At 38.8% G+C, this 15,233-nt stretch overlaps 1 protein-coding gene across 3 annotated transcripts in view; it reads left to right on the top strand.

The window, feature by feature from the left end:
* The window catches only part of nek3 (NIMA related kinase 3), a 28,538-nt gene extending 13,576 nt beyond the window's left edge, over nucleotides 1-14,962 (top strand). For 2 of the 3 annotated variants that reach the window (XM_042739028.1, XM_042739029.1), the window contains exons 5-14: nucleotides 6,858-6,925; nucleotides 7,034-7,120; nucleotides 7,214-7,268; nucleotides 7,661-7,861; nucleotides 8,622-8,730; nucleotides 8,834-9,004; nucleotides 9,279-9,413; nucleotides 10,466-10,547; nucleotides 10,637-10,707; nucleotides 14,280-14,962. In XM_042739028.1, coding sequence (XP_042594962.1) covers nucleotides 6,858-6,925; nucleotides 7,034-7,120; nucleotides 7,214-7,268; nucleotides 7,661-7,861; nucleotides 8,622-8,730; nucleotides 8,834-9,004; nucleotides 9,279-9,413; nucleotides 10,466-10,547; nucleotides 10,637-10,697 — 969 coding nt within the window. In that variant the 3' untranslated portion in view covers nucleotides 10,698-10,707; nucleotides 14,280-14,962. The remainder of the gene's footprint in view (nucleotides 1-6,857; nucleotides 6,926-7,033; nucleotides 7,121-7,213; nucleotides 7,269-7,660; nucleotides 7,862-8,621; nucleotides 8,731-8,833; nucleotides 9,005-9,278; nucleotides 9,414-10,465; nucleotides 10,548-10,636; nucleotides 10,708-14,279) is intronic. The other variant, XM_042739030.1, reaches the window with a different exon arrangement.
* Nucleotides 14,963-15,233: the final 271 nt, after the last annotated feature.

Here is a 15,233-nt window from a genome sequence, read left to right on the forward strand (position 1 = left end):
TCCACGTCTTCTCGTTCCTCGCTCCGCACTCCAACACATTAGCAAACATGACAACATGCAAGGGTTGTGTATATATATTTAAATAATAAATATACACAGTGCACATATATTACGTAAACAAAAAATTATTTGGGATGAGATTAAACTCGATTAATCATTTGACAGCATGTGTGTGTGTGTATGTATATATATATATATATATATATATATATATATATATATATATATATATATATATATATTGTTGTTTATATATATACAGGTGCTGGTCATATAATTAGAATATCATCAAAAAGTTGATTTATTTCACTAATTCCATTCAAAAAATGAAACTTGTATATTATATTCATTCGTTACACACAGACTGATATATTTCAAATGTTTATTTCTTTTGATTTTGATGATTATAACTGACAACTAAGGAAAATCCCAAATTCAGTATCTCAGAAAATTAGAATATTGTGAAAAGATTCAATATTGAAGACACCTGATGCCACACTATAATCAGCTAATTAACTCAAAACACCTGCAAAGGCCTTTAAATGGTCTCTCATGCTGTGTCTGAAATCGCTCACTCGTTCACTCATTCACTAATCCCTATATAGTGAATAGCAGTTGAGTGGACTATAATCAGAAAGGAGTGAACGAAATAAGTGAATGGATTCGGACGGTGACCTGTTTTTTATGACGTGTGACGTATACACTGCGCGTGAGACTTGGAGCGGTTGCAAAAACATCGTCACATATGCAATTTTATATTACATGTATATACTATAAATACCAATAACACTCAAAATTACTTTATTGTAATTATACATACCACCCCGTCAGCTTTTGTGTTTTCATTGATGGTATATTATTTATTTGTTTTGTAATGCTTTTATGTTCATAATCATATTATTAAAAATACTGAGAACAAAAATAATCACATTAACACGTTCATAATTTTATGTAATTATTTTTTTTAGTATCCTTAAACTCTCCCGAGCAGCGTTTTTAGCTCAGATAAGATAATGGTCGAAGAGCGCCCTCAGGCGACCGTTAATTTTAGCTAACCCCTCAGGCGACCGTTATACATCTACCTACCTACAGGTGATTAACGAACATTTTTAAATTAGCCACCAAATTATCATCATTTTTGTAAGTTAACAACGATGCCACCTCAGTAAATTAGTAAAATATTAAACTGAGTTATTGCCAACATAACATATTTTAATATAAATGATTGTATGAAATAAACGTAACAGAAATGATGTAAACGTCAAATCATTCAAACTCGCTCGCTCCCGCTCTCGCTTCCAGCGCGACGCTACTCCGCATTGGATTGTGGGAAATAGTGCTTCAGCGAGTGTACATCGGTTGTACACTCGAAATCAGAATGAATTGTGGGTAAAAAGTAGTGGACGAATGTAGGGAATGAAGTAGTTCACTCAGAATTCGGACAGCACTACAAAATGGCTGACACCCGATATAGTGCACTATATAGTGGATAGGGAGCGGTTTCGGACACAGCACCAGTCTAGTTCTGTAGGCTACACAATCATGGGGAAGACTGCTGACTTGACAGTTGTCTAAAAGACGACCATTGACACCTTGCACAAGGAGGGCAAGACATAAAAGGTCATTGCAAAAGAGGCTGGCTGTTCACAGAGCTCTGTGTCCAAGCACATTAATAGAGAGGCGAAGGGAAGGAAAGGATGTGGTAGAAAAATGTGTACAAGCAATAGGGATAACCTCACCCTGGAGAGGATTGTGAAACAAAACCTATTCAAAAATGTAGGGGAGATTCACAAAGAGTGGACTGTAGCTGGAGTCAGTGCTTCAAGAACCACTACGCACAGACGTATGCAAGACATGGGTTTCAGCTGTCGCATTCCTTGTGTCAAGCCACTCTTGAACAACAGAAAGCGTCAGAAGCATCTCGCCTGGGCTAAAGACAAAAAGGACTGGACTGCTGCTGAGTTGTCCAAAGTTATGTTCTCTGATGAAAGTAAATTTCAAGTCAAGTCAAGTCAAGTCAAGTCTGCTTTATTGTCAATTCTTCCACATGTACAGTACATACATACAGAGAATCGAAATTGCGTTACTCTCAGACCCCCGGTGCATACAGATAACACTAACAGTAGAGCCTAAAAATCTAGATCACTAACAGTAAAATATAAGATAAAACTATAAATACAATAAGGGAATGTAAAAAAAGACATAACAGAAAAAATTAAGTAAAAAAAAGGTTAAATAAAAGCAGCGCAAGGCACATGGCAGATAGAGTGCAAACCAGTGAACAAACAGTGCAGATAAAAAGATTTTTAGTGCATAAAAAAAATAATAGCTTATTCAGTCTGATTAAAAGTGACAAAGTGACAAAGGGCTCAAGAGCAGTTATTTTATTAAACTGACTGATGAGGTGGTAGAATGATGTCAGTTCCATGGTGAATGAGTGAATGAGGTAGTGAGCAGACCACTGCTGCACAAAGTGACTGGTGCATGACATCGTATGTTAGAGGGAGGGGGGGGGGTGGAAGGACCTGGGGATGTGGGACCTGGGGGGGGGGGTTCATAGTTCAGTGGTGCCTGAGGCAGAAGAGGGACGGGGGGGGCAAGTTGGGGAGCGAGTTCAGCTTCCTGACAGCCTGATGAATGAAGCTGTCCTTCAGTCTGCTGGTCCTGGGCTGGAGACTCCGCAGTCTCCTCCCTGATGGCAGCAGACTGAAGAAGCTGTGTGACGGGGTGAGTGGGATCACCTGCAATGAAGAGGGCTTTTCGAGTGAGACGGGTTCCATAAATGTCCTGGAGGGAGGGGAGAGAGACACCAATGATCTTCTCAGCTGCTCTCACTATGCGTTGCAGAGTCTTCCGGCAGGACGCGTTGCAGGCGCCATACCACACAGTGATGCAGCTGGTCAGAATGCTCTCGATGTTGCCTTTGTAGAAGGTGTACATGATGGGGGGTGGGGCTCTGGCTCTCCTCAGTTTACGGAGTAAGTAGAGACGCTGTTGTGATTTCTTGGCCAGTGCTGCAGTGTTGTCGGTCCAGGAGAGGTCCTCTGTGATGTGTGCACACCCAGGAACTTGGTGCTGCTCACTCTCTCCACAGTCGCACCGTTGATGGTCAGAGGAACATGCTGAGTGTGCGCTCTCCTGAAGTCAACAACAATCTCCTTCGTCTTCTCCACGTTCAGAGAGAGATTGTTGTCACTGCACCACCCGGCCAGGCGGCTCACCTCGCTCCTGTAGTTTGTCTCATCTCTGTTGCTAATGAGACCCACCACAGTCGTGTCATCCGCAAACTTAATGAAGAGGTTGGAGTTGTGTGACGGTGTGCAGTCGTGTGTCAGCAGAGTGAAGAGGAGGGGGCTCAGCACACATCCTTGGGGGGCCCCAGTGTTCAGTGTGATGGTGCTGGATGTGTTGCTGCCGACACGTACTGCCTGAGGTCTTCCAGTCAGAAAGTCCAACAGCCAGTTGCACAGCGAAGTGTTGAGCCCCAGCTCGACCAGTTTGTGAATGAGCTGTTGAGGGATGATTGTGTTGAATGCTGAACTGAAGTCTATGAACAGCATTCTGACGTATGAGTCAAGTTGTTTATTGATGTGTTGGTGGTTGGTTGTGTTGTGTTGAGATGGCATCATCGGTCGACCGGTTGGACCGATATGCAAACTGGAATGGGTCCAGGGGTGTGGTTAGGGCAGACTTGATGTGGTGCATGACTAGCCGTTCGAAGCACTTCATGAGGATGGGAGTAAGTGCAACAGGAAGGTAGTCATTGAAGCAGGATGGAGATGTCTTCTTCGGGACTGGAATGATGGTGGTAGCTTTGAAGCATGTGGGAACAACAGCCTGACTCAGTGAGATGTTGAAAATGTCTGTGATGACATCAGTGAGTTCTGCTGCACAGTCTTTCAGTACACGCCCAGGAATGTTGTCAGGACCCGGAGCTTTGCGTGCATTGATCCTGCTGAAGGATCTCCTCACGCTGTCCGGGGTCAGCATCATCACCTGGTCACTGGGAGGAGGTGGAGTCTTCTGTGCAGTGGAGCTGTTTTGTGCCTCAAACGCGAGCGAAGAAGGTGTTCAGCTCGTTCAGCAGAGAGATGTTGCTGTCACAGGTCCGCTGTGGGGGCTTGTAGTCCGTAATGGTCTGTATCCCCTGCCACAGGCTCCGAGTGTCTCTGCTGTCGCTGAAACGATGGGCTATCCTCCTGAGTAGTACTGTCTCTTAGCCAATCTGATGCCGCGGGATAGGTTGGCCCTGGCTGTTCTCAGGCCCCCCTCGTCTCCAGCTCTGAAGGCAGCGTTCCGCGTCTCAGGAGTCTGTAGACTTCCCCCTGTCATCCACGGCTTCTGGTTGGCCCGGGACAGTAATGGTTTTTGTGACTGTTACATCCTCAATACACTTGGTGATGTAAGCAGTGACAGTCTCCGAGTACTCCTGGAGGTCAGTGGAGTTATTGTAAGTGGCAGCCTGCTTAAACATATTCCAGTCAGTTGTATCAAAGCAGTCCTGAAGAGCGTCAGACGACCCTTCTGGCCACACTTGAATCTGTTTCTGAACTGGTTTAGCGACTTTAACGAGCGGTCTGTATGCAGGCATTAGCATGACAGTGATGTGGTCTGAGGCACCGAGGTGGGGGAGGGGGAGGGCTTTGTAAGCTCCTCTCTGTGTGGTGTAAACAAAGTCTAAAATGTTATTACCTCGCGTTGGAAAGTTAATGTGTTGTTGTATTTTTGGAAACACACTCTTTAAGTCAGCATGGTTGAAATCCCTAGCTATGACAGAAGAAAGCATCGGGTGTGCTGTCTGCTGCTCGCTGATGTGCTGGTACAGTTCATTTAGTGCATCGTTCCTGTTGCAGTTGTTGTTCGGGGAATGTAAACCGAAACGAGCAGTATGGCAGTATATTCCCTCGGCAAGTAGAATGGCCGGCACTTAATAATCATAAACTCCACCAGGGGTGAGCAGTGTTTGCAGATCACAACAGCATCGCGGCACCACGCGTCATTGATGTAAACACAAAGCCCGCCGCCGCGGGTTTTTCCTCCCGCGACGCGAGCTCTGTCTGCTCGATAGCACGTCAGCTGGTCGAGCTGAATGGCGCAGTCCGGAACGCTGTCGCTGAGCCATGTTTCCGTGAATACAAAAACACACAACAGTCTCTTACAGTCCTCTGAGTTTGAACGTAGTAATCGGATGTAGTCCAGTTATTGTCCAAAGAGCGTACGTTAGCCAGTACGATGGTGGGGATAGATGGCTTGTGTGGGTTAGCCGTTAGCCTAGCCCGGATACCTCCGCGCTTACCCCTCTTCTGCTTCCTCTCACGCCGCTTGTGGCGCCTCCGCTGTGGGCAAGATGCAGTAGTGGGGGTCGGTGATGATGTAGGAAATTTTGCATTTCCTTTGGAAATCAGGGTCCCAGAGTCTGGAGGAAGAGAGGAGAGGCACACAATCCACGTTGCTTGAGGTCCAGTGTAAAGTTTCCACAGTCAGTGATGGTTTGGGGTGCCATGTCATCTGCTGGTGTTGGTCCACTGTGTTTTCTGAGGTCCAAGGTCAACGCATCCGTATACCAGGAAGTTTTAGAGCACTTCATGCTTCCTGCTGCTGACCAAATTTATGGAGATGCAGATTTAATTTTCCCACAGGACTTGGCACCTGCACACAGTTCCAAAGCTTCCAGTACCTGGTTTAAGGATCATGGTATCCCTGTTCTTAATTGGCCAGCAAACTCGCCTGACCTTAACTCCATAGAAAATCTATGGGGTATTGTGAAGAGGAAGATGCGATATGCCAGACCCAAGAATGCAGAAGAGCTGAAGGCCACTATCAGAGCAACCTGGGCTCTCATAACATCTGAGCAGTGCCACAGACTGATCGACTCCATGCCACGCCGCATTGCTGCAGTAATTCAGGCAAAAGGAGCCCCAACTAAGTATCGAGTGCTGTACATGCTGATACTTTTCATGTTCATACTTTTCAGTTGGCCAAGATTTCTTAAAATCCTTTCTTGGTATTGGTCTTAAGTAATATTCGAATTTTTTGAGATACTGAATTTGGGATTTTCCTTAGTTGTCAGTTATAATCATCAAAATTAAAAGAAATAAACATTTGAAATATATAAATCTGTGTGTAATGAATGAATATAGTATACAAGTTTCACTTTTTGAATGGAATTAGTGAAATAAATCAACTTTTTGATGATATTCTAATTATATGACCAGCACATGTATATAGTTAGAACACCCTCAGTGATTTGATTCTGGAGCCAGCCTGGTAAGAAGGAAGCCCAAAGTTAGGTGCCTTTCACATACATTTTGTCAGCCCAAATATTCTGCCCTATAAAATATAACTATACCAACCACATCAATGTTTGATGAAGGGATTCAGGAGGAAATTGTGATGAACAAATTATTTATTCATTAGATAAAAAAGAAATGTATGAAGGATCAATTATGTGGCACCCTTTTTTTTTTGATTAATATTCTATTATCTTATTAATATACATTAAAATTACATTTCAACTCTTCTAAGATAAGCATGTTTTTTTATTTCAATTTTTATTGTTTAATTAATTTCTTAGGGCATAATTTAAAAACTTAAGTGTGATACAACTGTCCTGGTATCTAAACATTTACAAGACCTGATATCTGATTTTGGTCTTTGCTCTCAAAATGTATAGTTACTGTGTTTGGTTTTGGTTAGGCCAGTGTTATCAGTTCACCATACTATCACCATTTGATTGCCATCGAAGTAAAAAGTTGTCACTCAGGTAGAAGCACCATCCTGGAACTTCTTGTGAATTAATGAAAGATTTTATTTCATGCATATAATCAGTGCTGGTTTCCTTCTCATTTTCATTACAGAATATTTTCTTGACCGTCAGTGGAACTGTGAAGTTGGGGGATTTTGGTTCGGCATGTTCTCTAAACAGGTATTCAGCAATTTTTCCCCAATGTTTTTTTTTTTTTTTTTCATTTTGGTGTTAAAAATTCTGTGCACAAATATAATAATTTGAGTATTTTGTATGTATTTCTGCAAGCGCAAAAGCATATGTTCAGACCTATGTGGGTACTCCATATTATGTGTCTCCAGAAATATGGGACAACAAACCTTACAATAATAAAAGGTACAGTTTTCTTGATATAACAGCAATTCCCTCAGTTTGAAATCAGCTTTACATTTCAGGTTACATCTGTACTAAAATTCATGTATATTACAGTGACGTCTGGTCTCTTGGCTGTGTCTTGTATGAACTTTGCACACTCCAACACCCGGTATTTTCCTCTTAATATACTGAATTGTATAGCGACAATGGCTTTTACATCAAACAATGTAAAATGTTAGGCTAATGATACACGGGGCAACTTTTTTTAGAAATTTTGCCAAGCAGCTTTTTTTTTTAGCACGATTGCTTGTGCACTTTCCCATTGAGAATTGGTAACAAATTTCTATATGGATACTGTAGATCGGTCGTTGGCCTGTCTCACCTGGTTGCCTGTTGATGGCAACACTGCCCAAAGTTGCCTGGCAACATTGCTCAAAACATTGCCCCATGTATCATCATCAGCCTTTGAGTTGCACTGCCGTTACTATGTGTTTTGGATGTTAAGGATAGCTGTCCTTACATTTTCCTGTCTTCTTTTACTGTCAACCTTCCCTTCGTTAGTTTCAGTCACGTAGCTGGAAGAGTCTGATATTGAAGGTGTGTCGTGGGGTGTATGCACCTTTACCCAGTCACTTCTCCTACGAGCTGCACTACCTCATCAAAAACATGTTCAAGACTAACCCTAAAGACAGACCCTCAGTACACACAATCCTCAGCTCTCACCGTGTGTCTCGACTGCTGCATAAACACCTGGTGCCAGAGGTACATCAGCTCATTCTTCAATTAAATTATTTAAAAAAACACATATTCTTAACCAGCCACATCAATATTTGATGGAGTGATGCAGGAGGATCATGAAATCAGAATTATTCAGATTCATTATTTTGAAGAAAAAAACATATTTTTTATTACTTTTTATTACTTTAGAAAAAAAAAATACTGCACTGCTAAGTAATGTTTAACATAAAATCAAAGTCATGTAGTGCAGCCAAAAAGTAGAAATATGCAGGGGAAAAGAATATAAAATAGGAAATCATCAAGATGATTGCCATGACTGTGTGTCAAGGTCAATAAGTGTGACATGGTCTTAGTCAGTAATAAAGATATAAATGTTACATTATCACAGAATGTTCTTTACCTTATGAAGGATGATTTTATATAGAACACAGTAAATCACCAAAACATGACTTTAGTTGGGTTTTCACAGACAGGGTCACACATCCAATCATTTCACCTATTGACAAGGCAAAGTTAATTCAGGAAAAATGGCATGTGTTGCAACTTCCCCAAACATGATGATATTTAAGAACTGGCAATTCAAGATAATATATTTACAAAGAAATATTCAAGAAAATATATTTACAAAGTATGCAAAGTGAATATTTCTAAGAACTAGTGGTTAAACTGTGTGGCAAATGTTTTTAGATTTTTATCGTGGACTCTCTTATTTGTCACTGACCCTTAAATTAGTTTGAAAATTATATTACAGTAGGTTTTTATTTCTCTTTGTTTTGCTGGACAGAATAAGGAACTGGTCCAAGAAAGAACACACCACTGGAGGAGAGAGGAAGGAGAGAAAGTGGCCATGTTTTTAGGACAGAAGAGTTTAGTGACCACAGCTACCACTGAAGGTCACTAATTCAGATCTGCTACACATTAACTAATTCCCAATTTTAGGTAAAACCTGTAGTGAATCAACCAAACTGATTAAGTTATTTATTCGACTGTGATCAGGAACTATGCAAGTAGAACAGTCCACTTTGGAAAATAATTGCATTGATGAGCCAGCTTCTCGTAAGAGGTGGGCAGTCGGAACTTGTAATACCGTGCTGGGGGTCCTAAGAAATGCTGACATCATTTCCACTGGTAGCATGGAAAATGCAGAACAGATTGATCTTATTTCAGGTACTGTAGCACTGATACGTAGAATGGTATTACCCTGATTACTGGATAGACAGTATGTCTTGGTAGTTGTTTGGGTAACACTTTATTACATATGTTACATGTACTTACTATAGTATTAACAGTAAATCATGCATAATTACACACAACAACCCTAAACCAAACCCTGATTCTAACCCTAACCCTATAGTCAGTACATGTTGTTAATGAATATTACTAAATACTTAAATGCATAATTACACTGTAACATGTTTTGCGTTCTCTTGCTGTGTTATAGAGGCTGAGTGTGTGGAGACCCAGGAAAGACGAGTGAGGAAACAGTGGGACAAAGATCCACCTGAGAGACTCCTGAGTGTTCTGGAGAAAGTGCAGCTCTGCTATGGCTTTGAGACATACACTTTACATAGAGATGGTCAGTCTGCACACATCAGATAAACATAGTTTTTCACATTAATAACAATTGAGTAAAAGAGTTAACAACTGAGTAAAAGAATTACAGAAACAGACACCTAACACGATGCATAACTAATAATTGTACTCCACATAATCATATTATTGTGAAAATTACAACTTCATATTGTAAACTAATTCCCACTAAACACTTATTTTAAGATTTCGGCATTTAAAATAACAGTTTTTTAGAATAGAATTAAAAATTTATTTCATTGCTTGATGGCCAAGCTGAATTTCAGCAGCCATCACTCAAGTCTTCAGTGTCTTTTTTTGTCCTTGAGAAATCATTCATATTATGCTGATTTGGCAAGAAATATTTCTAATTATTATCAATATTTAAAACAGTTGTGATGCTTAATATTGTTATGTTATACCAATACCATAACTGTCATACCTTTTTCTTGGATTATTTGATGAATAGAAAGAACCGCTGTGTATACACACCTTTACAAAATAATTTCATCTATGATGTGTATGATGTTATATAATATATTATAGTGCACATCATCACACATACATGCACTAACCTTCAGAAGTCTGGGGTTTGTCACTCTCTGAAGGTGTTTGATATAGTAGATAAGTATTATTCGTTGACATATGTCAGAGAAGACTAAAGTTTATTAAATTTGCATGCATGCCATGTGGTCATATAACACTACCTACACTGTCTCAGTAAAATCCCATAATGTTTTTTGTGAGTCATTTTCTTTCCTCATGCTGACCTAAATTTGAAGAGTGCTTTACACTGATAACAACCACAGCAGAGCAATGTGGACTAAAGACATTTAAGCCAAATGTCACTGCAGTAGATACAAAATATCAAAGCAAGCAACATTCATTTTTTATGAAAGATAGCTCATCTATTTTTATTTATTTATAGATTTATCTATCTGTATGTTTAAATGGTAGCTGGTAATGTGCTCTAATGCTGTCTTATTTCAAATAAATGTGTAACATATGTAGTGCTTGTGCATAATCTGATTATTTTTACATCATGTTCTTTGACCCCAGAGCATGGAGACAAAGTAGACGGCCCTGAGATGACGATCACAGACTACAGTAGACTGGAGCCACGCTCAGATGATGAAGACACGTGAGTTTCTCTTTTTTTCCCTGTTAGTACTTATATCTCCACCAAGCCCATTGTTTACTATAAACCACACATTACTGTCCTGACTGCAGGGATTTTGAAGAGGAGTGTCCATATGACTGGATAAATGAACTGGAGGAAATGATGAGCTAGAGAAACTTAAGTGAGTTATTGTATGTGTTGTACTTTTACATACCATTTTATTTGTATTCAATGAGTTTTTATATGTATATATATATATATATATATATATATATATATATATATATATATATATATACTGTATATATATATATCACTAATAACATTAATACAGTCCTAATTCTATCCAGAGATCTGGTTTAGTCTATTATTAAGACACTTTATGTGTGATCAAACATGTTGTTCTTTTCATAATAATAAAAAAGAAGCTGGAAAAGTTGAGTGACTAAATAAACAAAACATAAAGAAAAGCGTATTGAATCTCACTTGACAGGAACAGGACTGGGTCATAGTTCACTTCAAAAGCAAAAGAAAACAATTAATCATGATTCTCCTAAAAAGACTAGATTTCATTTATGCAAATTATAATTTCTCTCTCTTTTTTGTGTTTTGTTATGAAAAGTATGAAAAGTTTGGTGTGAAATGTTTAGCCTCTCTCTGCTGTTTGTTTCCACTACTGAGTATGTAACATGTAAGTACAACCGTATAAATACATCTAGATCCACATACCAATCTTGCCACAACATGCTGTGTATATATATATATATATATATATATATATATATATATATATATATATATATATATATATATATATATACATATACGTATATATATATATATATATATATATATATATATATATATATACACATATACGTATATATATACACACACACACAATAAACCCGATTCCAAAAAAGTTGGGACACTGTACAAATTGTGAATAAAAACAGAATGCAATGATGTGGAAGTTTCAAATTTCAATATTTTATTCAGAATACAACATAATGACATTTCAAATGTCATTGACATTTCAAAACTATTTTTTGCCGCAGCATTGGGGGAATTGGTGATCCTCTGCCCATCTTGACTTCTGAGAGACACTGCCACTCTGAGAGGCTCTTTTTATACCCGGTCATGTTGCCAATTGACCTAATAAGCTGCAAATTGGTCCTCCAGCTGTTCCTTTTATGTACATTTAACTTTTGCGGCCTCTTATTGCTATCTGTCCCAACTTGTTTGCAATGTGTAGCTCTCATGAAATCCAAAATGAGCCAATATTTGGCATGACATTTCAAAATGTCTCACTTTTAACATTTGATATGTTATCTATATTCTATTGTGAATAAAATACAAGTTTATGAGGTTCGTAAATTATTCTATTCCTTTTTTACTCACAATTTGTACAGTGTCCCAACTTTTTTGGATTCGGGTTTGTATATATATATACAGTAGTCAACATTTGAAGTGCATCAAAAAAGTTAATCATAGCATTTGTTAAAAATGCATTTTGGTTTTAGGTTTTAGGACAACTTTGATGTAAACTTTTGATCCAGTCAAATGTATATATACACAGGTGCTGGTCATATAATTAGAATATCATCAAAAAGTTAATTTATTTCACTAATTCCATTCAAAAAGTGAAACTTGTATATTATATTCATTCATTACACACAGACTGATATATTTCAAATGTTTATTTCTTTTAATTTTGATGATTATAACTGACAACTAAGTAAAATCCCAAATTCAGTATCTGAGAAAATTTGAATATTGTGAAAAGGTTCAATATTGAAGACACCTGGTGCCACACTCTAATCGGCTAATTAACTCAAAACACCTGCAAAGGCCTTTAAATGGTCTCTCAGTCTAGTTCTGTAGGCTACACAATCATGGGGAAGACTGCTGACTTGACAGTTGTCCAAAAGCGGACCATTGACACAAAAGGTCATTGCAAAAGAGGCTGGCTGTTCACAGAGCTCTGTGTCTAAGCACATTAATAGAGAGGCGAAGGGAAGGAAAAGATGTGGTAGGAGATTCACAAAGAGTGGACTGCAGCTGGAGTCAGTGCTTCAAGAACCACTACGCACAGACGTATGCAAGACATGGGTAAGACATGGGTTTCAGCTGTCGCATTCCTTGTGTCAAGCCACTCTTGAACAACAGACAGCGTCAGAAGCGTCTCGCTTCAAAAAGGACTGGACTGCTGCTGAGTAGTCCAAAGTTATGAAAATCTATGGGGTATTGTGAAGAGGAAGATGCGATATGCCAGACCCAAGAATGCAGAAGATCTGAAGGCCAATATCAGAGCAACCTGGGCTCTCATAACACCTGAGCAGTGCCACAGACTGATCAACTCCATTGCCATGCCGCATTGCTGCAGTAATTCAGGTAAAAGGATCCCCAACTAAGTATTGAGTGCTGTACATGCTCATACTTTTCATGTTCATACTTTTCAGTTGGCCAAGATTTCTAAAAATCCTTTCTTTGTATTGGTCTTAAGTAATATTATAATTTTCTGAGATACTGAATTTGGGATTTTCATTAGTTATCAGTTATAATCATCAAAATTAAAAGAAATAAACATTTGAAATATGTCAGTCTGTGTGTAATGAATGAATGAATATAATATACAAGTTTCACTTTTTGAATGGAATTAGTGAAATCAACTTTTTGACGATATTCTAATTATATGACCAGCACCTGTGTGTGTGTGTGTATGTATGTAATAGTGTGTCAATGCAAAAGGCAGTTCATCATTGAATTCAGTGATGTCATCGTCCAGCTCAGTTCAATTTAAATAGTATCTATGCGATCAAATCAACAATATTGCTGTAAATGAAGTGCCCCCAACTAAGCAAGCCAGAGGGGACAGTGGCAAGGAACTAAAACTCCACTGGTGACAGAATGGAGAAACCAGGCACAGTTGGGGGGCCAGTTCTCCTCTGGCCAGGTGAACCAGCAGGTTGTTTCGTTTTGTTGAAGAGTTAGATTGTGCAGAGGGCTCATCTGGTTTCATGGTCTTGTCCCGATGGCCATCTAGGAGACAAGGTCTTCACTGGGGATCTGTGTCTGGGGCTTATCTAGTTGTCCTGGTGTCCGTTGAAATTCAGGGCTGTAGAGGTCATCTCTAGGTGCTGATCTACCATCTGGGCTGTATACGGACTGGATCTGGTGGCTACGGTGACCTAGGAATAATAAAGAAACAGACTAATATTAGCATAGATACCATTTTTCTTACGATGTAACAAGTACATTGTGTGTTATTGGAAGTATTCCCAGTTCCCAGACTCAGACCCACAACTCTCTAACCATTAGGCCACAACTTCCCCATTTACAGAACCGGGCTAATATGGTCATACTTCCTGGTTCTAGTAAGAACTCTAATTGTTGCATTTTGGACCAGCTGGAGTTTGTTTATTAAGCGTGCAGAACAACCACCCAATAAAGCATTACAATAATCTAACCTTGAGGTCATGAACACATGAATTAATGTGTCTGCATTCGACACTGAGAGTATAGGTCACAATTTAGATATTTTTTTTTTTTTTTTATTTTTTTTTTTGAGATGGAAAAATGCAGTTTTAGGAAAAGGGTGGAACGCCTGATGGGAGGACCTCTCAAAATTTAGTAACAACACACCCTTATGGCACAACTTTAATTTTTTATGTGGAAATTTGCCTGACTCTGCTCATTTCATTAAAAACTATGTTTTGTTTACCAGCATCGTTATATTTTGTCTTTTTTCAGTTACACTCTGCTCTCAAGGCCTATGGAGTTCCCTTGGCATCCCCCATTTCCTCTCATCCTATGTGGGATTGGATCTCACCATCCTCTGGTCAGCTATCTGTTTCTCTAATATATAGTTAACTTAATGATCACACTGCAAAGCCTCTCTCTATTAAATCTATATGGAATGGTGAATTAACAGATTTTGACTTATCGGTTGACTGGGAGAGGGTGTGGTCTAATCTAATCTTAACATCTAAAAACTTGGCTCATCGTCTTATCCATTTCAAAGTCATCCATAGAGCATACGTAACTCCTTATAAGAGGTTTAAAATTAAACTGCAATTCACCTATAACTGCCATATCTGTAACACTGTATCATCAGGTACTTTTCTCCACATGTTTTGGGAATGTCCAATTGTTGTCAACCTATGGACACATGTGAATTCTGTTCCTTTTTACTACAAATTGATTACATGTCTAATCCATGTCTATGTCTTCTCAATGATGATTCTAACTTCTGTTTAAATTCATTAAAGAAGAGAATGTTGTTTGCTGGTTTTACAGCTGCAAAGAAGACAATAATACAAAATTGGTTTACTCCTCACATGTGTGCAAAAACATTTTGGATCCACAGTCTCCTTAAAATAGTGACTTGTGAATGTACAACAGCATGAATAAACAAGGCTAAAGCTAGTACCATTGATGCATGGCAATGTTTTTCTTCCAAAATTTTGGACTATATAAAGGAATGATCATAAAAAGTTTATTCATTTTTTTTATTTTTTTCAGATTGTAAAATTATTGATATCTCTGTTGCTCTTTCTTCCCTGTTTGGTTTGTTTTAATGAATGTTTTGTTACAAATAAAATGCAAATAAAAAAATTGATTGATTAAAAAAAAAAAAAATGCAGTTTTACAAATGCTAGAAACGTGGCTTTTGAAGGAAAGATTGGTATTAAATAGCACACCTAG

The sequence above is a fragment of the Cyprinus carpio genome, chromosome B15 (assembly GCF_018340385.1).
Source record: "Cyprinus carpio isolate SPL01 chromosome B15, ASM1834038v1, whole genome shotgun sequence".
Classification (NCBI taxonomy): Eukaryota; Metazoa; Chordata; class Actinopteri; order Cypriniformes; family Cyprinidae; genus Cyprinus; species Cyprinus carpio.